The sequence below is a fragment of the Arachis hypogaea genome, chromosome 15 (assembly GCF_003086295.3).
Source record: "Arachis hypogaea cultivar Tifrunner chromosome 15, arahy.Tifrunner.gnm2.J5K5, whole genome shotgun sequence".
In the NCBI taxonomy this organism is placed as follows: domain Eukaryota; kingdom Viridiplantae; phylum Streptophyta; class Magnoliopsida; order Fabales; family Fabaceae; genus Arachis; species Arachis hypogaea.
In genome coordinates, this window is record NC_092050.1 from 46,175,794 (window position 1) to 46,195,842 (window position 20,049).

The following is a 20,049-nucleotide window of genomic DNA, read 5'->3' on the forward strand; positions in this document are numbered from 1 at the left end:
TCTTCATACGTTTATCTGAAACTCTCACCAATGAATTACATAAGTATCTCTATCTTTAATTTACGTTTTATTTATATTTTAATTATATTTTAATTATCAAATATCCATAACCATATGAATCTGCCTGACTGAGATTTGCAAGATGACCATAGCTTGCTTCAAGCCGACAATCTCCGTGGGATCGACCCTTACTCACGTAAGGTTTATTACTTGGATGACCCAGTGCACTTGCTGGTTAGTTGTGCGAAGTCGTGACAAAGAACGAAGATTATGAACGTGCGTATTGAGTTTTTAGTGCCGTTACCAAGGAATGGAACCGTCACGATTTCTGCGCACCATGAGGCCTGAAGAAGGGGGAAGATGATGACAGAATGGGCATGGGAAGATGTAGGTAAGGGCGTGTATATATAGGTGTGGGAAGTAGTGAATTCAGTTATGGGAGGGCTTTTGGAGAAGGTGGGGTCAAAATTTTATTTATGAGGAGGCTATTTGGAAAGATAAGAATAAAATTAAAAAGATATGAGAAAATGATATGAGTGAATCAAAAAGATATGATTTAGTTGAAATGGATAAGATATGAGTGAAGCAAAAATATATGATATGAATGAAATCAAAAATATATGAAAGAAAAGATATGAGTGGATCAAAAAGATATGGTATGGGGCTGCCCCTTTCACGGCATTGAACGCCGGTTTTGGGCGTTCAACGCGTGGTTTTTTTTTTTGTTTTTTAGAATAGCTGGTATTCAACGCTGGGAATGGGCGTTGAACGCCCATGGGGAACCAAAATCTGCGCTACTCCTGTGAGGGCGTTAAACGCCCAAACTTGCCTCCCCCTTTCTAGTGTTGAACGCCAGTTCTGGTGTTCAGCGCCAGCAAGGGCATCCTCCAGAGTGTTTTATTTTTCTGTGTGGTGTTTCTATTCTTATTCCAAGTGCTAAATATGATCACAGACGTTAGAAAATGAAGAAGACTATGAAAATAAACAGGAAATACCATCATATGAAATTGAACTCAAATGACTAAAACAAAACAAAACAACAGAAAAGGGAATATAAACTAAAGAATACATATGGCTGGGTTGCCTCCCAACAAATGCTTCTTTATTGTCATTAGCTTGACAATCACTTCTGTCATGTCAGTAAGAGGGTAGAGTCCCCTTGCTCAATCTCATCTACTAGGTAGTGTTTCACTCTCTGGCTATTCACGATGAATCTTTTATCGGAATATCTGTTCTGAAGTTCCACATGACCATAAGGTGACACTCCAGTGATTATAAAGGGTCCTCTCCATCGAGACTTGAGCTTCCCGGGGAAGAGCTTGAGCCTAGAATTGAAGAGTAAAACTTTTTGACCGGACTCGAAGACTCTTGAAGCCAGCTTCCTATCGTGCCATCTTTTTGCCATTTCCTTGTAAACTTTGGCATTCTCATACGCAGTACATTAAAATTAATCCAGCTCATTTATTTGGAGTAATTGTTTCTCTCCTACAGCCCTGGCATTAAAGTTTAGGAACCTCGTTGCCCAGTATGCTCTGTGCTCTAACTCCACAGGCAGATGACATACTTTACCATAGACTAGTTGATAAAGAGACATTCCTATGGGGGTTTTGAAAGTTGTCCTGTATGCTCAGAGAGCGTCATCTAACTTCTTTGACCAGTCTCTTCTGGAGGTGCTCACTGTCTTCTCTAAAATTCTTTTGAGTTCCCTGTTTGAAACCTCAGCTTGTCTGCTAGTTTGTGGGTGATAAGGGGTGGCTACCTTATGACGGACTCCGTATCTCTGTAGAATTGAATCTAGCTGTTTGTTGTAGAAGTGGCTGCCCCCATCGCTAATCAGTGTCCTTGGGACACTAAATCTGCTGAAGATGTATTTTTGTAGGAACTTTAGCACGACTCGGGTGTCATTGGTGGGCAACGCGATTGCCTCAACTCATTTAGACACATAGTCCACTACCACCACGATATATGTATTTGAGTATAAGGATGGAAAAGGTACCATGAATTCTATCCCCCCATACGTCAAACAGCTCAATCTCCAAGATTCCTTGCTATGGCATTTCATGGTTATGAGGAAGGTTTCCTGCTCTCTGGCACTTATCATAGTTTCTTGCAAACTCCCAGGAGTCTTTGAAGAGAGTTGGCCAGTAGAACCCGCTTTAAAAGACCTTGGTTGCTATTTTCTCTCCTCTAAAATGTCCTCTATATTCAGACCTGTGACAGTGCCAGAGAATCTGTTGTGCTTCCTCCTCTAAGACATAATGTCGGATCATCCCGTCTGAGCACCTCTTAAAGAGACAGGGTTCATCCCACAAGTAGTACTTGGTGTCATGCAAAAGCTTTCTGACTTGTTGTTTTGTGTACTCCTTGAGAATGAACCTCATGGCCTTATAGTTTGCAATATCTGCAAATCAGGGCACCGTGTGGATAGCAAATAGGTGCTCATCTGGGAATGTCTCATTTACAACAGTCATAGGGGGTGGCATTCCTTCTTTTGGTTCAATCCTGGACAAATGGTCAGCTACCTGATTTTTGGATCCTTTTTTGTCCTTAATTTCAATGTCAAATTCCTGAAGGAGTAGCACCCATTTGATTAATCTTGGTTTAAAATCCTGCTTGGTCAGAAGGTACTTAAGAGCAGCATGGTCAGTATAACCAATAAACTTGAAACCAATTAAATAGGATCTAAACTTATCAATTGCATAGACAACTGCCAATAACTTTTTCTCTGTTATGGTGTAGTTCTTTTAAGCATCATTTAGAACACGACTGGCATAATAAAGGACATGCATAAGCTTGTCTTGTCTATGTCCCAAGACCACTCTTATGGCATAATCACTGGCATCACACATTAATTCAAATGGTAAACTCTAATTGGGTGCAATGATGACAGGGGCAGAGTTAAGCTTTGCTTTCAAAGTTTCAAAGGCATTCAGGCATTCCTTATAAAAAAAAAAAACAAAAGGTGTGTTAGTAGCTGAAAGATTGCACAGAAGTTTTGCAATTTTTGAAAAGGCTTTTATGAACCTTCTGTAAAATAATGCATGTCCTAAGAAACTTCTGATTGCCTCAACATTCATGGGTGATTGTAATTTGTCAATTACTTCCACCTTAACTTGATCAACCTCTATTCCTTTGTTTGAAATCCGATGGCCAAGGACAATCCCCTTAGTTACCACAAAATGACATTTTTCCCAATTTAAAACCAAATTTTTTCTTGGCATCGTTCAAAACTAAGGCTAAATGATTAAGGTAAGAGTCAAAAGAGTAACCAAAAACAGAGAAATCATCCATGAATATCTCAATGAAATTTTTAGCCATATTTAAGAAAATGGAAAGCAAACACCTTTGAAAAGTGCAAGGGCATTGCAGAGGCCAAACGGTATCCTTTTGTAGGTAAATATCCATAAGGGCATGTGAATGTTGTCTTTTATTGGTCTTTAGGATCTACTATAATTTTATTATATCCTGAGTATCCATCCAGAAAATAATAGAATGTATGGCCGGCTAACCTCTCAAGCATTAGATCTATGAAAGGCAAGGGAAAGTGATCCTTTTTTGCGGCGTTATTGAGCCTCCTGTAGTCGATGCACATGCGCCATCCTGTGACAGTTCTTGTAGGAATCAGCTCATTCTTTTCATTATAGATCACTGTCATTCCTCCTTTCTTGGGTACTACTTGCACTGGGCTTGCCCAGGGACTAGTGAGACAGGATATATGATTCTGGCTTTCCAGAGTTTTATGACTTCTTTCTGGACCACCTCTTTCATAGCAGTGTTTAAATGCCTTTGTGGTTGTACAACGGGCTTTGCATCATCTTCTAGTAAAATTTGTGCATGCATTTGGTTGGACTGATCCCTTTTAAGTCACATATAGACCACTCGAGAGCAATTTTGTGGCTCTTAAGTACTTGAATTAGCGCCTCTTCTTCATGCTAACTCAAGGAGGCGCTGATGATTACTGGATAAGTGTCTTCATCTCCCAGGAATATGTACTTTAAGGATGGGGGAAGGGGCTTTATTTCGAGTTAAGGGGGTCCTTCCTCTGCACCAGGCGTGCTTATTGTCTCCTTCTGAGGTGCTGGCTCATCTAGTTCGGGCAGAATGTCTTCGAGAATAGTGTCCAGTTCCTCTTCAAGTTTTTCAGCTTCAACTACTTCTTCGACTAGGGACTCTATGAGATCTATCCTCATGTATTCCTTAGGGGCATCTGAGTGTTGCATAGCTTCCATTGCATTCATTCAGCATAACCTCATCATCATTGACTCTAAGTGTCACTTCACCCTTCTGGACGTCTATGATAGTTTATCCCATGGCTAGAAAGGATCTTCCTAAGATGATGGATGCATTCTTGTCTTCTTCCATGTCCAATATCACGAAGTCTACAGGAAAGGTAAAGGGTCCCCACTCTCACAAGCAAATCTTCCACCACTCTCAATGGAAACTTGACTGAGCGATCAGCAAGTTGCAGGAAAATGCAGGTGGGCTTGATTTCTTGAATCTGGAGTTTCTTCCTTACTAATAATGGAATTAGGCTGATGCTTATTCCAAGATCATATAAGGCCTTCTTTATACAAGTATTTCCAATGGTGTAGGGGATTATAAAGCTCCCAGAGTCTTACAGTTTATCGGGTAGGTTCCTCTGAATGACTGTACTGCATTCCTTGGTGAGGATAACTATTTTTGCCTCTCTTCAGTCCCTTTTGTGACTTAGTATGTCCTTCATAAACTTAGAATAGGAAAGCATTTGCTCTAGAGACTCCGCAAAGGAGATTTTAATCTCAAGTTTCTTGAAAACTTCCAAGAACTTGGAAAATTGCGTATCCTTTTCTGCCTTCTGGAGTTTCTGAGGATTAGGGCTGCGCAAAAAAATCCAAATCTTGGATTTTAAACCCAATCCAAACCAAACCATTTTAAAAAAACCAGTTTTTTTTAAAAAAAAAATCCAAACCACATTGCATCAATTTTATGGTTTGGTTTTTTAATCCAAACCATTTAACCAACTTAAATCCAGATCCGGATCCAAATCCAAATTAGGATCCAAAGTTGGAAAACCCTAATTCGGTGAACAAAGTTCACACTACGCACAAATCAAACGTGCTTCTCCTTCAATGGTGTGGTCACAGCCAGTCTCTGTCACAGGCCATCGCCGCTGGAATCTTCTAGATCAACACTTTCGTCGCCACTTTCCGCCGCCTCGTTGATTCTCTTGGAACCATTAAAGACACTCCCGACCACCGCCAGAAGCTGTACGTTTACTTTTCCATTTTTTCACTGAGATGTATTTTCTTGCAAGGTAAATTTTTTTTGTAGGCACAACACGAGACAGAGGATATCGAGGCTGGTGAAGGATATTTCTGCTAAGCTCAAGTCATTGAGTGAATTTGATCGCCATGCTTCTGTTGCTAATGTATAATTTACTTCTCTGATCTTCTTTACCTTTGATGTTATAATTTCATTAATTTGTTGTTTATTGCATTTTTCTGCTTCATTTGGAACTTCGAATCAATTTTTTTTTATTTGGAAATTTCAAAACGAAAATTCAAGCTTCCTTGAACTTGAATTTGAACCCTAGGAAGCTACTTCGTGAATGGCAAGTCGTTATTCTTTAACTATGTTGGAATTTAGAAGCTACTTAATTTCTCTTTCCATGTCATTGCAGAGATTAGTTCAACATCAACCAACCCAACACCCCACTTCGGAGGAATTGAGCATTGGGAAAATCAAGTTCAAAGCTTTCAATTTGGTTATCAAGTTCACTATTACAAGTTTGCGGTTATCTTGTTCATGGACAACTTTTGTCATAAGCCTATCAAAACCAAAGGTAAGGAGAGAAGAACTCTTATGTTATTATGAACAACAGGGGCCCTAGCCAGAGAGTAGTCATTGGTGCACAAATTACACCATCTATTAAAATGATCCTCGTGTATCTCAGATCTGCTTATGGTACATAAAAAAAAGGAAAACTGTAGCTAGAGAAAGTTTTAATCCTTAAGAACTGAAGGAAATGGTAGATGAAGTTTACTTTTACATTCAGGTTCTATACATTTCCAATATACGAATGAATCCGATTCCATAATTACTGTAAAACAAAATCCGCGTTGTGTTTGGGAAAATGGAAGTGTTCTGGACATAGTAGAATTCAAATAAAAGTTGAAAAGTGAAAGGCATAAATATCATAGATTATATTCCAAATAAAAAGGTTCATATGGGTTTTTTTGCATATATGGTTTTCTAGTGAAGTAGGATCTCAGCAGGTCGTGTCGTGCAAGTTCATCATTATTTTAAGGTGGGAGAAATTGGGGAAGGATACCAGAGCACAATTTTTGTAGTTGCACTTGGATCAACTCACAAACTGCATAGTGATTAGGAGATTGATTTTGTGGGGTAGGGACTAGGGCTTTAACGCCTAGGATTCAAGATGGAATATGGATGTCATGGATATATGCTTTAGGTTTGTAGACTGTGATAGTGTATGTTGCGTAGTAGAATGCCAGACTCAGAGTCCTCTGTGTAATTTAAATTCTATCAACAGTTCAACGTGGCTGAGTAAATGCAATAAAATAAAAGATTAGGAGTGGATGTATTTGGTAGAAAGTTTGTGCTGTCATTGATTAGGATATGAATGAAGCTGACTTTAAGTTGACTAATATGGACCCATAAAAAAAATGGTTCAAAAGAAATATAGTCTAATTTAGTTGTGTTGTTTGGATATCGTATACTCTCTGTATACTCTCTGTATCATAACTGATAAGTGTTGTTTGGATTGATTGATAAACCACTATTTTATGATTTATCTTGTGCTCAATTGAGTGGATTTTATCAATCTTTCATACACTTATTCATATGATTTGCATGGTTTTACTTTTTCCTTCCTGATTTTGTGCTATGATTGAAAACATGCTTCTTTGGCCTTATATTTGCTAATATTAATCTTTTCTTATTACCATTCGATGCCTTGATATGTGCGTTAAGTGATTTCAGAGATTATAGGGCAGGAATGACTTAGAGAATGGAAAGGAAGCATGCAAAAGTGGAAGGAATACAAGAAACTGAAGGAACTGCTAAAGCTGTCCAGCCTGACCTCCTGGTACTAAATCGACCATAACTTGAGCTACAGAGGTCCAAATGACACGGTTCCAGTTGCGTTGGAAATCTAACATCTGGGGCTTCACAACGATATATAATTTACCATAGCTGCCCCTAAGCCAGGTGACGGGAACACGTAGATCACGCGGATGCATGACCTGGCAAAAGTGCAATCCGTGTAAACGCGTGGACGACGCTTCTGCGTCACTTTGCCGCGACCTGTACGTACCAGAAATCACTGGGGGCGATTTCTGGGCTGTTTTTAACCAAATTTTCAGCCCGAAAAACACAGATTAGAGGCTATAAAGTGGGGGAATGCATCCATTCATTAAGATGTCTTCCATTATTCACTTTTCAGAATTTAGATGTAGTTTTTAGAGAGAGAGGGGTTCTCCTCTCTCTTAGGTTTTAGGATTAGGATTCCTCTTAAAGGATTTAGGATTTTAACTTCCTCTCAGGTTCAATATTCCTTTTACTTTATATTTCTTTTTTACTTTCAGATACTTTAATGCTTTTATTTGTTGATTACTTATGTTGCCAAATTGGCTTACGAACCATTCATGTTAGGATTTTCTTTATTTAATATAAATTGAGGTATTTCAGATTTATGATTCTTATTTAGCTTTTTACATTCTTGGCTTGAATTGATTAATTGAAGACTCTTGAGTTATCAAACTCATCGTGATTGATAATTGTTATTTTTGCTAATTGAGTTGAATTCCGATAACTCTAGTCCTTTCTTAGGAGTTGGCTAGGACTTGAGGATCAAACTAATTAGTCCACTTGACTTTTCTTTTCTTTAGTAAAGGTTAACTAAGTGGGATTAAAACTCAATTCTCATCACCATCGATAAGGATAACTAGGATAGGACTTCCAAATTTTCATACCTTGCCCAGAGTTTTATTAGATATTAATTTATTAATTCCTGCAATTTATTTTCCTTGTTCAAACCTTTTGAAATCCAAAAACATTGTTTTTCATAACCAATAATAAATCATACTTCCCTGCGATTCCTTGAGAAGACGACCCAAGGTTTGAATACTTCGGTTTATAAATTTTACTGGGTTTGTTACTTGTGACAACCAAACGTTTGTACGAAAAGATTTTCTGTTGGTTTAGGAGCTATACTTACAACGCGATTATATTTGTGACTTTCTTTACCGATAGGAAATCAGTCCGCCAAAATGGCGCCATTGCTGGGGAATTGCAAACATGTGCCTTATTATTGGTTATTATAAATATTTGCTTTTAAATTGATTTTTTTCGAAAAAAAAAATTTCAGAGTTTTTATTTTAAAATTTTTATCCTATCTTATCTTATTTCAAAATTAAATTTCAAATTTCAAATCTTTTTCAAAATATTTTGTTTTTGTTAATTTTTGTTTTTATTTTTTCCTACTACTATGAACTCTCACCCCTTTGGCTCTGAGTCTGGTTACAATTATGTTACAGGAAGAGGAAATTACAATGAGAACAGGTATCAAGGTTGGAACAACCAAAGATGGGAGGAGCCACAAGGATTTGATCAACCCTCATGGCAACAACCACCTCCAATGGACTATCAACAACCGTTCTGTGATGCATATCAAGGCAATGGCTATGGTGAGCGCTCTTTTGATTATCAACAACCACCACCATATGCCTATGAACCCTTTCCTCAACATGACTTTGGACCACCATACTCACAAGCCTCTTTCCACCATTCACCTCCATATGACCCTAACCCATATCTACCATACCAACCACTTTATGAGCCAATTGAACCATACATAGAACCACCCCCATTCCAACACAATTAATCTCATGAACCACCACCTCAATATACACCATCTCCTTATCATTATCAAGATGAACCACCTTCCTACCATGAACCCTTTCTCCCAACAAACGAACCCTCCTATCCACCCCAAACCTCCTTGGAGAAAGCACTTACCGATCTAAACTCTACTATACAAGATCTCGTCGCCCAAATTGGACCACCGAATACCTTCAACAATCAACCCTCAAGCTCTAGTGCACTTCCTTTTCAATCCCATAATGATCTTTCCATCCCATCACCACCCTCCCTGGAAGAGCACCCACATCCATCAATCCAAGAGCAACATGATCCCAATGATGCTATTGACACGGAACAAGAGAGAAGGGATCATCTTCGCGAATCCATACTTCATAAGGAGCTAGAGGAGGCACTAAAGGTGAAGGTAGAAGGGACCTTTGCAGATGAAGGAGAAGTTGAAGAGAGTTGTCATAGAAAAGAAATCATCAAGGAGGAGTACGATTTTATACTTAAACAACTGGACAAAGCAGCAATTATTGAAAAGGAAAAAGTGGTTGCAGACTTAGGAGATGCTGAACCTCCATGGGAAAGTCAAGTTATAGAGCCTCCTTCCAAGGCGATTGAAATTGATGTTGAAGAGGGTGTACAACCTCCGAGGCATATCATAGTTGAAGACTTGGAAGAGGTTGGTCAAGAGATGGAGATTAAAGAAGAAGAAGCACAGCCTCCCATGCCCTTGGTAAGCAATGAAGAAGAGATTGAATTGGAAGAAAGCTACCAAGAGGAAGAGGTTGATATTGAAGAAACTTGCAAAGAGGTGGAAGTTGTTAGAGAAGAGCACAAGGGAGTAGAGCTTGCAAATTCGTTAGAAATACCTCTCCCAAGGCCATTACCGTCCAACACAACGTTCAAGTGGGTAAAATTCTTATCCTTGACCTTTACTTTCCAACTTGAATATGGGATACTAGAAACGGATGGTCAGCTTAGAGCTCTTTGTAGCATTAAGAGTAAGAGGAAGATGGTCAGTGGTAATAATTGTCCTGCAAGGTTCATTATGGTTGGAAGCTTTAAATTTAAACGCAAAGGTTGGTGTAGAGTTCAATTAAATGGGTCTAGGAAGTTGTTTGGATGCTTCAGTGAGAATTCAAAAGCTGAACCACCCGGATGGAATCATGATAATCAACTTGAAGACGGGTGTAGAAACAAGATTTGGGATCCAGGAATATATGAGGATCAACTTTGGGAGCTCAAAGCTTGTGAAGAACCCCATCAAAGCTTGAGGAATTTACTTAGTATTGATAGAGCTTATTGGAAGTCCAAGCATTGGTGGAAATTTCAAGACGAGTTCAAGCACAAGCCGCCATGACAAGGAGCTCAGCACATGTCCAACTTAAGGACTTTAACTAAAAGTGCTAGGTGGGAGACAACCCACCATAGTATAATCATTCCTTTTTTCAATTTTAATTTTATTTCGATTTGTTTTTAAGTTTTATTTTATTCCATCTTATTGAACCTGGAATTATTCATAACATTTGCATCAACATCTGCATAATGCATTCTGTATTTTGCATATATATATTAAAAAAAGAAAGAAAGAAACACGCACGCGACGTGGAAGCGTCGCTGACGCGTCCGCATCACAAGTGTATTAGGAAGAAAAGAAAAGTGAACAGAGAATCACGCGAGAGTGTGGCTGGAGGCGTGCCTTAGGCACAAATATGCCCACGTGACCGCGTCGCCGACGCGGCCACGTCATTTGAAAAAATAGCTTCCCCACGCGTCCGCGTCACCCACGCGAACGCGTGGCTTTGTAAAATCGACATAAACGGGTGTATGGCAGTATGTTGGGCTGGAATGGGGCTGGACTCGCGCTAGAAGCCCAAGCCCTCCCATGCTAATGCGTTCCCCACGTGGCCGCGTCATTTTTCAAAAATGGCCAGCCACGCGATTGCGTCAACCACGCGACCGCGTCACCCAAAAATTTGGCAAAAAGAGTTTCGAACAGAGAGTTGCGCGAACGCGAGGCTGCACTCACGCCAATCGCACAAATCAGGCCACGTGATCGCGTGACCCACGCGTCCACGTCACCTGACCTTATCGCGCACCACGCGACCTCGTCACTCACGCGTCCGCGTCGCCTGCGTCGCACAATTTATCCAGATCAGCGCCAATTATCTTATCTTTTCTTTTCTAATCCTAATTTCTTCTATCTTTTCTTCTTTCCTCTTTCTTTCTTACTTTATCTCTTTCACTTCTCATTCTTTTTCACCTTCATTCTATTTTACTTAATTTATTTTCATACTTTCATTCATTGCATTTTAATTTCGTGCATATTTTTCTTTTCTTTTCTAAATTCATTATTTTTCCTTTAGTGTTGATTTTCTTATTTAACTGTTGCATCTTCTCTTGTATTATTTTGGGTGCTTAGGGACTTGTTTTATTCTAGTTAGGTAATATTATTTAAATCAATGCCAATCTTTTATACCTGTATTACTTTTGCATTGACATGAATTTATATTATCTCTCCTTACCCACACTCTCTTCGCTATTGTTGCAAATTTTTGCATTCTTGATTTGCCATGTACTTCTACTGTTTTCTCACTTGCATGTTGTAGCTACCATGTAATTGAGACCCTCATTATTTGGCATTAACCCAACCATATTTTATTTGTTTTCTTATCTTTATTTCTGGGTTACTGTTCTTTTTTTCTCTTCTTTCAGGCTGGCCACCGAAGACGGAAAAAGGGAGAAACTTCTAAAATGGGAGACAAACAAGTCCATCTGCACAATCCTTGAAGAAAAGCATCAGTTGGAACAACCCGTCCACCTGCACATCTCAGCATGCACCGAGGACGGTGCAATCTTTAAGTGTGGGGAGGTCGATGCCGATCTCCATGGGTTAGCTAGTTTCTTCTTTTCAACACCATTGTTTTATTTTCTTTGTTTGTTCATTATTTCATTTGCATGTTTAATTGCATGTTTGTTTGATTTTATGCATTTAGCTACTGCTTGGTTGAGAAATAATAAGTTTCTTTTTAAGACCCTATTTTTGAAAAAAAAATAATTTTCACTAATTTAAAATCAAAATTTTTGTGTTAAACTTGTTTGAAGATCGTAAATTGGAACATGGTTTTTGAGCTAAAGAATACACAACCTGTGAGATTTTGAGCTTATTTATATGGTTACATTATTTAACCATAAATTTTTATTCTTCTGTGTTTTCTTCTCCATAACTGCAATCTATATTTTGTTCCACTCTATATGTCCATTATTTAGTGTATTTACATGCTTGCATATGATTGAGGCCATTACTTGTTTTCACTCACTTATCCCAAATAAACCTATCCTTTTATGTCACTCTTGTTAGCCACTTTGAGCTTTTTAACCCCCCCTCTATTCCATAACCACATTACTAGCCTTAAGCAGAAAAATAAAATAAAAATTCCAAGTTGAATCCTTGGTTAGCTTAAGATAGATATTGTGTATAATTTAAGTATGGAAAATTTTATGGGAACATGGGATGATAGAAAAAAAAGAGAAATTAAATTGAATAAGTTATTTGAAAATTTGGGAAGCATGCTTATGTGAAATTAAAATAATTAAATTACCATGTGCATTAAAAAAAATATTAAGTAATTAAATAAGGGGATACAAAAAAAAAGAGAAGAAAAATAATATTACCCCAAATGAAAAATAAAAAGAATCAATGCACATGGGACAAAATTCAAAAATAAGTTTGATACATGAGCATGTAATACAAAAGTGGGAAAAATTTGGGTAGCTAGGTAAAGCATTTTAAATTATATAAAGTATATATGTTAGGTGAAATCTTAGACTAATCAAGGATTCACTTTGTTAGCTCACTTAGCCTTATATATATATATATATATATATCCTTACCTTTACCTCAGCCCCATTACAACCCTGAAAAGACCTCATGATGTTTGCATTTGTATACTAAATATTTGTTGATTGGTTAGATGAAGAACAAGGTTGAGAAAGCATGACTAGGGAAGAGTAGAGTGATTGACCCTAGACACTTGAGATTTAGAGTGATATACACTACCAGTAAGGGTTCAATGCTTGATTCTATATTCCCTGCTTTCATGAGCTATCTTCTTACAAGTTTACTTGTTTTTACTGTATGGTTTGAATTAGTGGAATTTGATTTATATTTGTCTTGGAGAACTTATTTATTTTTAACCAAGTAGGTAGAAGCATTTCACATTTAGTTGCATTCATATAGATAGGATTGCATTTCATACATTTTACCATTCCTCTTCACTCCTTTATAGCTTCTCTTGAGCTTAGCATGAGGACATGCTAATGTTTAAATGTGGGGAGGTTGATAAACCACTATTTTATGGTTTATCTTGTGCTCAATTGAGTGGATTTTATCAATCTTTCATACACTTATTCATATGATTTGCATGGTTTTACTTTTTCCTTCCTGATTTTGTGCTATGATTGAAAACATGCTTCTTTGGCCTTATATTTGCTAATATTAATCTTATCTTATTACCATTCGATGCCTTGATATGTGCTTTAAGTGATTTCAGAGATTACAGGGCAGGAATGACTTAGAGGATGGAAAGGAAGCATGCAAAAGTGGAAGGAATACAAGAAACTGAAGGAACTACTAAAGCTGTCCAGCCTGACCTCCTGGTACTAAATCGACCATAACTTGAGCTATAGAGGTCCAAATGACGCGGTTCCAATTGCGTTGGAAAGCTAACGTCCGGAGCTTCACAACGATATATAATTTACCATAGCTATCCCGAAGCCAGGTGACGCAAACGCGTGGATCACGCGGACGCATGACCTGGCAAAAGTGCAATCCACGCAAACGCGTGGACGACGCTTCCGCGTCACTTTGCCGCGACCTGTACATACCAGAAATCACTGGGGGCAATTTTTGGGCTATTTTTGACCCAGTTTTTGGTCCAGAAAACATAGATTAGAGGCTATAAAGTGGGGGAATGCATCCATTCATTAAGATGTCTTCCATTATTCACTTTTCAGAATTTAGATGTAGTTTTTAGAGAGAGAGAGAGAGGTTCTCTCCTCTCTCTTAGGTTTTAGGATTAGGATTCCTCTTAAAGGATTTAGGATTTCAACTTCCTCTCAGGTTCAATATTCCTTTTACTTTATATTTCTCTTTTACGTTCAGATACTTTAATGCTTTTATTTGTTGATTACTTATGTTGCCAAATTGGCTTACGAACCATTCGTGTTAGGATTTTTTTTATTTAATATAAATTGAGGTATTTCAGATTTATGATTCTTATTTAGCTTTTTACATTCTTAGCTTGAATTGATTAATTGGAGACTCATAAGTTATCAAACTCATCGTAATTGATAATTGTTATTTTTGCTAATTGAATTGAATTCCGATAACTCTAGTCCTTTCTTAGGAGTTGGCTAGGACTTGAGGATCAAACTAATTAGTCCACTTGACTTTTCTTTGCTTTAGTAAAGGTTAACTAAGTGGGATTAAAACTCAATTCTCATCACCATCGATAAGGATAATTAGGATAGGACTTCCAAATTTTCATACCTTGCCCAGAGTTTTATTAGATATTAATTTATTAATTCCTGCAATTTATTTTCCTTGTTCAAACCTTTTGAAACCTAAAAACACTGTTTTTCATAACCAATAATAAATCATACTTCCCTGCAATTCCTTGAGAAGAGGACCCGAGGTTTGAATACTTCGGTTTATAAATTTTATTGGGTTTGTTACTTGTGACAACCAAACGTTTGTACGAAAAGATTTTCTATTGGTTTAGGAGCTATACTTACAACGTGATTATATTTATGAATTTCTTTACCGATAGAAAATTAGTTCGCCATTTCATGTTTGTTTTAAGATTATCCATTTATGCTAAGGGAGGGAGATAGATAATGTACTTTAAATAGGTGGAGCTTCTAAGGTGTAATTTAGAAATTTGGTTGTGTCTATCTCTTGTTAAACTTGAAATGATCAAGTAAAAATGCTGTATCGTAATCCCTCTTTTATTTTTATTATTTTTTTTCTTCTGAATTTTAGACTTATAAGCATTTAATGGGTAGTGCTGGATATCATGATTGTTTTCATGCAAGTGCTGTCGTTTTCTCACTAATTTGCACATCAATGTTGAATGAACTCTTTTCAACACTTGAAGTTGTTTTGCCGTATTTGAACTCCAATTTTTATGATCTTTTGTGTCAAGGAACAATAACTTATTTTTCTTTGCATAAATTTGTATTTATTTTGTTTTATTGTTCAATGGATCTTCTTTTGGTGATGTTGTGAAACACTGAAGTAAGGGCAATAAAATTTGCTACGTGATTGGTGGGGGATTTTCCTTTTGTAGGGGACACTTTTTTCTAATTGTTTAATTCAAGGCACAATTAATGTTGTTGTCTTCATTGTTGTAGTAGTAATCAATATTCTATATAATCTTAGTTGTTTTAATTGTTATAATTAATAATTCTTTGAATGAACTGTTATTCTTTTACCAAATTCGAACGTGCACATAATTTTCTTTAGCTGTACATCAGATCCAAAGAAAGAGTAGCACTAGTAATACCATAATTTGTTTGTCTTCAACATTTATAAGAAAGTAATGATTAAAAAATAAGCTTTTAGACGAATTTTAAATTTTTAATGTATTATAAATTTAATTTTTTTTGGATAAATGAATTGTCATAATGACATTGTTCTTGCTTAGAAAAAATACACGGTATCTCACATTTAAGTAGAAATAGGATGACTGAATTATTGCATTGTTTTTAATTACTAAACTCATGGTAGATAGAACAAAATTATGACAGAGTAGGATTGGGATTTTTGGATGAGAAAGTGATGGTAGGTTAGTTGGCTTAACGTGCTTGAATGTTCTGATGAAATAGGATGATCAAAATCAAAATGGTTACTTTTGAGTGCTGTAAAGTGTAAACAGCTCATTTGACAAAGGCATTTTTTTCTTTGCGAGATATATGAACATGGATTAGTTTATGAATCATGTTGAAGTTTTATTGGCTGTTGTTTCTTTGGATTAGTTTGTGTTAATTTTAGCATGTTTGACACCAAATTTTGAGTTATGTACACCTTGCTTTATATGCAGAGTAAGATGATTGAAAACAGTAATATTGAAGCAGTAGGGATGTCTGCTAGCACTCAACCATCTTCTCCACCGTCAAGTGTTCGTAAGAATCGGTCAGCTGTCTGGGATCATTTTGATGTAGAGAATGCTACCGGAAAGAAGGCTAAATGCAAATATTGTGGTAGATTAATACAATATGGGAATGGAACAGACTCAATGGGTGGTCATTTGAGAAGATGCAAGCAAAATCCTAATAATGATTCGAACAAAAGAAGAAAAACAACGACCACACCGACTATAGATGAGCGTGGTGTTTTAAATTCACCCAGTGCTTCCAAATTTGACCAAGAGGAGGCTCGAAGGGCACTTGTGGAAATGTTTATTGGGGAAGGGCTACCATTTCGCTTTGTTGAAAGCCCGAAATTCCGAAGATTTGTGCATGTCCTACAAGCAAAATTCAAAGTTCCTTCACGGACTACATTAGCACGTGACATTGGAGCTCTTTATGCTGAAAAGAAGATGAAGTTGCAAGATTTTCTTTCGGCAAATTGTGGTAGAGTATGTCTAACCACTGACACTTGGACTTCAATTTCAAAATTTTACTTATATGATTTTGACAGCACACTTTGTTGATTTGGATTGCAAATTACATAAAAAAATACTTAATTTTTGTCAAGTGACAAGTCATTCAGGAGATGTTATAGGAGCAACAATTGAATCTTATTTAAATAATTGGAATTTGAAGCGGGTATTTAGTGTGACAGTTGATAATGCCTCGTCTAATGATGTTGTAATTAAATATCTGAAGCAGCGATTGAATTCTTGGAATAGCATTATTTTGAATGGTGAATTTATTCATATGAGGTGTTGTGCACATATTATAAACTTAATTGTAAAAGAAGGGTTGAAAGAGATTGATGAATCAGTCTTGAGGATTCGTAGTGCAGTAAAGTATGTTAGATCTTCTCCATCTAGAGCTAGTAGGTTTCAAAAGTGTGTTGAACTAGAAAAAATCCAATATAAAGGCTTACTTTGCATGGATGTTGAGACTAGGTGGAACTCTACCTATCAAATGTTAGAGGTAGCTTTGAAGCATCGCAAAGCATTTGAGTTGCTTACTTTGAAAGATAATACCTATATAGGAGAGATGAATGGAGGAAAAGGGAGAGGTGTTCCTTGTGATTCAGACTGGCAGTATGCTGAGTCCATTGTACCATTTTTGCGAGTGTTCAGTGATGCCACTATATGTGTTTCTGGTACCTTATATGTTACCAGTGATATGTATATAAATGAAGTATTTGCAGTTGGACGATTTATTCGTCATTCTTGCGATTCTGTTGATTTTAGTACTATGTCAATGGTAGAAAGGATGAGGGTTAAGTATGAGAAGTATTGGGGCAATCCTGATTCGGTGAATATGTTGTTATTGATTGCTATTGTACTTAATCCAATGCAAAAGATTGAGTATGTCAATTATTTCTTGGATTACTTATTTGGAGAAGAAAAAGGAGGCGAATTGAAGTCAAAGTTGTCCAAGTGTATAAAGTTACTTTACCAGCAATACCAAAGTTCTGAGGAAGCAAGTGAACCTGATACGCAATATGTTCAAGCCAACAACATTAATACCAATCTTCATGGCATGGGCTTTTTTCTGCAAGCAACCGGTCGTAGAACAAAGACAAGATCTGAACTTGATAGATATTTACAAGAAGAGATACTCCCATAAGTTCGATATACTAAACTGGTGGAAAGTCAACTCAACCCGATCTCCAATTCTGGGAAATATGGCTCGTGAGGTATTGGCTATACCTATTTTTACGGTAGCTTCGGAGTCTGCATTTAGTACTGGAGGAAGAGTCATCGATCCATACCGTAGTTCCTTAACACCTAGAATGGTAGAGGCCTTAGTCTGCACGGGAGATTGGCTTAAGAAAGATCTTTTCTCTACTTTAGATGATGATGGTGAAGTTCTTCAACAAGTTGATCAAGGTATAGGATTTTTTCATATTTCTTCTCATTTTATTTTATTTTTGTTTTTGTCGTCTTTCTATTTTAGAATTTAGGTATTAGTTACTAATTAAAAGTTGTTGAATATAGACTTGATAATTAATTTGATTCACTTGGCAGATATATTTTCCTCTAACGATGGTGCTTGTTCTATGGCGGCATCAATTGATAATCTTGATGATGACTAGGTATGCTTAATATTCTCCTTTGGTTTAATACTTTCATTCAAAGATTTGTTTTAAAATGACAAAGGTATATTTTGTTATTTACAGATATATTTTCCTCAAAGGTTATGGTTGTTTGATGATTTTGTTGGCAACTTGGCATCTTTTGATACTTTGTGGTTGTTGTTTTAGAGAGATTTTTCGGTGGTATTCTTTTGATGTTTTGAGAATGATTAAATGTTATATAGATTAGCTATTGTCATTAAATTTATAAAGAACCAAATTCTAGTTGTAATGAACCTATACACTTTAAAATGACTTTAGTATTAATTTTACTTTTAAAAAAATTATAGTTTGAAAATTGAATTTCTAAAAACTAGTTTTAAAAGTGGATTTTTTGTTAAAATATCTAGTTTGAAAATTGGATTTTTAAAAACTAGTTTTAAAATTAGATTTTTGGTTGAAGAAACTGGTTTTAAAACTGGATTTTCAAAAATTGGTTTTAAAACTGGATTTTATAAAAGAAACCAGATTTTAGATTTGAATTTTAAAAAAACCAGATTTAAAACCGGTTTATAAGTAAAATCGGATTTTAAACCGGTTTATAAGTAAAACTGGATTTAAATTTTAAAACCAATTTAAAACCGATTTTTATTTTTTTAAACCGGTTTAGAACTGGTTTCTCTCTTCAATTCAGTTTGGATTTATAAAAATCCAAACCATGCCCACCCCTACGGAGGATATGGTAGCTTGCCCTTATATTCTAAGGCTTTTGGTAGTACAGGATGAGTATCCAGGGTGACTGGAAGGGAGTTTTTATGGGGTCTGAGGGAAACATTCCTTGGATTGGCATTTATATCTCTTCCCCTCTCTGGGCAATGAATGCTTGTGCTTCCCCCTCCTGGGAGTTCAACACCCTCAATGGTGCTCTGGGTTGTTTTGTTTTCATTGCCTGCTATCTCTTTTTCATCCTGGGCCCTTCTGTTCTGAGGTTGGGTATTCAGGGCTCTACCACTCCTCAATTGAATTACTTGGCACTCCTCTCTTATCTGTTCAGATATCTGCTATTTGGCTTGGCTAAATTGTGTTTTCATATTCTTCCTTATCTGTTTAGATAATGCAGCAAGCATGGAAGCCAAGTCGGATGGGTTTTCATGTTGTGGGGTTTGGGAAGGGGTGTTGTTAACTGAACCTTGCAGGTTTAATACTTGTTGTGTGAGAAAGTTCAGTTGCTAGGTTAAAGATTCATTTTGTTCAAGAATGTTGGGTTCAGTGGATACGGTCTTAACTTCCCCCTTCATTGAGGTCTCACTGGCTGAGTATAAATATTGATTGTTGGCGACAATCTCAATGAGTTCATCAGCTTCATCAGTTGTCTTCCTCATGTGTATTGAACCATCAGCAGAATTATTCAAGGACATCTTGGCCATGTCTGAGAGTCCATAATAGAAAATATCCAGCTTGACCCAGTCTGAGAACATTTCAGTGGGGCATCTTCTGAGCATCAGCTTGTATCTTTTCCAAGCATCATGGATGGACTCATTCTCTCCTTGTTTAAAGGTTTGAATATCCATTCTCAACTTAGTCAGCTTCCTTGGGGAAGTATTCATTCATAAACTTGTTCACCACTTTGCTCCATGTGTTCAGGCTTTTTCTGGGTTGAGCATCCAGCCACCTCTTTGTTTGATCTTTCATAGAAAATGGGAAGAGTAGTAGCCTGTAGACATCAGGGTCTACTCCGTTGGTTTTCATAGTGTCACAGATCTACATGAAGTCAGCAATGAATTAACTAGGTTCTTCCTGTGGAAGTCCATGTTAACTGACAGTTTTACTGCACTAGAGTGATTAACTATGGGTTGAGCTCAAAGTTGTTTACTCTAATAGGAGGCACACTGATGCTCCTTCCATAGAAAATAAGAGTGGGAGTT

The 20,049-nt window shown here is 36.9% G+C and overlaps 1 protein-coding gene across 1 annotated transcript; it reads left to right on the top strand.

Moving 5' to 3' along the window:
* The first annotated feature begins 4,309 nt into the window (after positions 1 to 4,309).
* LOC112747012 (zinc finger BED domain-containing protein RICESLEEPER 2-like) lies at positions 4,310 to 17,676 on the top strand. The gene is made up of 6 exons (XM_072217875.1): positions 4,310 to 4,390; positions 5,164 to 5,246; positions 5,311 to 5,407; positions 5,660 to 5,821; positions 15,972 to 16,508; positions 16,696 to 17,676. Exons 1-6 carry the CDS (start codon positions 4,310 to 4,312, stop codon positions 17,674 to 17,676), a joined length of 1,941 nt encoding a protein of 646 aa, XP_072073976.1.
* The last annotated feature ends 2,373 nt before the right edge of the window (positions 17,677 to 20,049 follow it).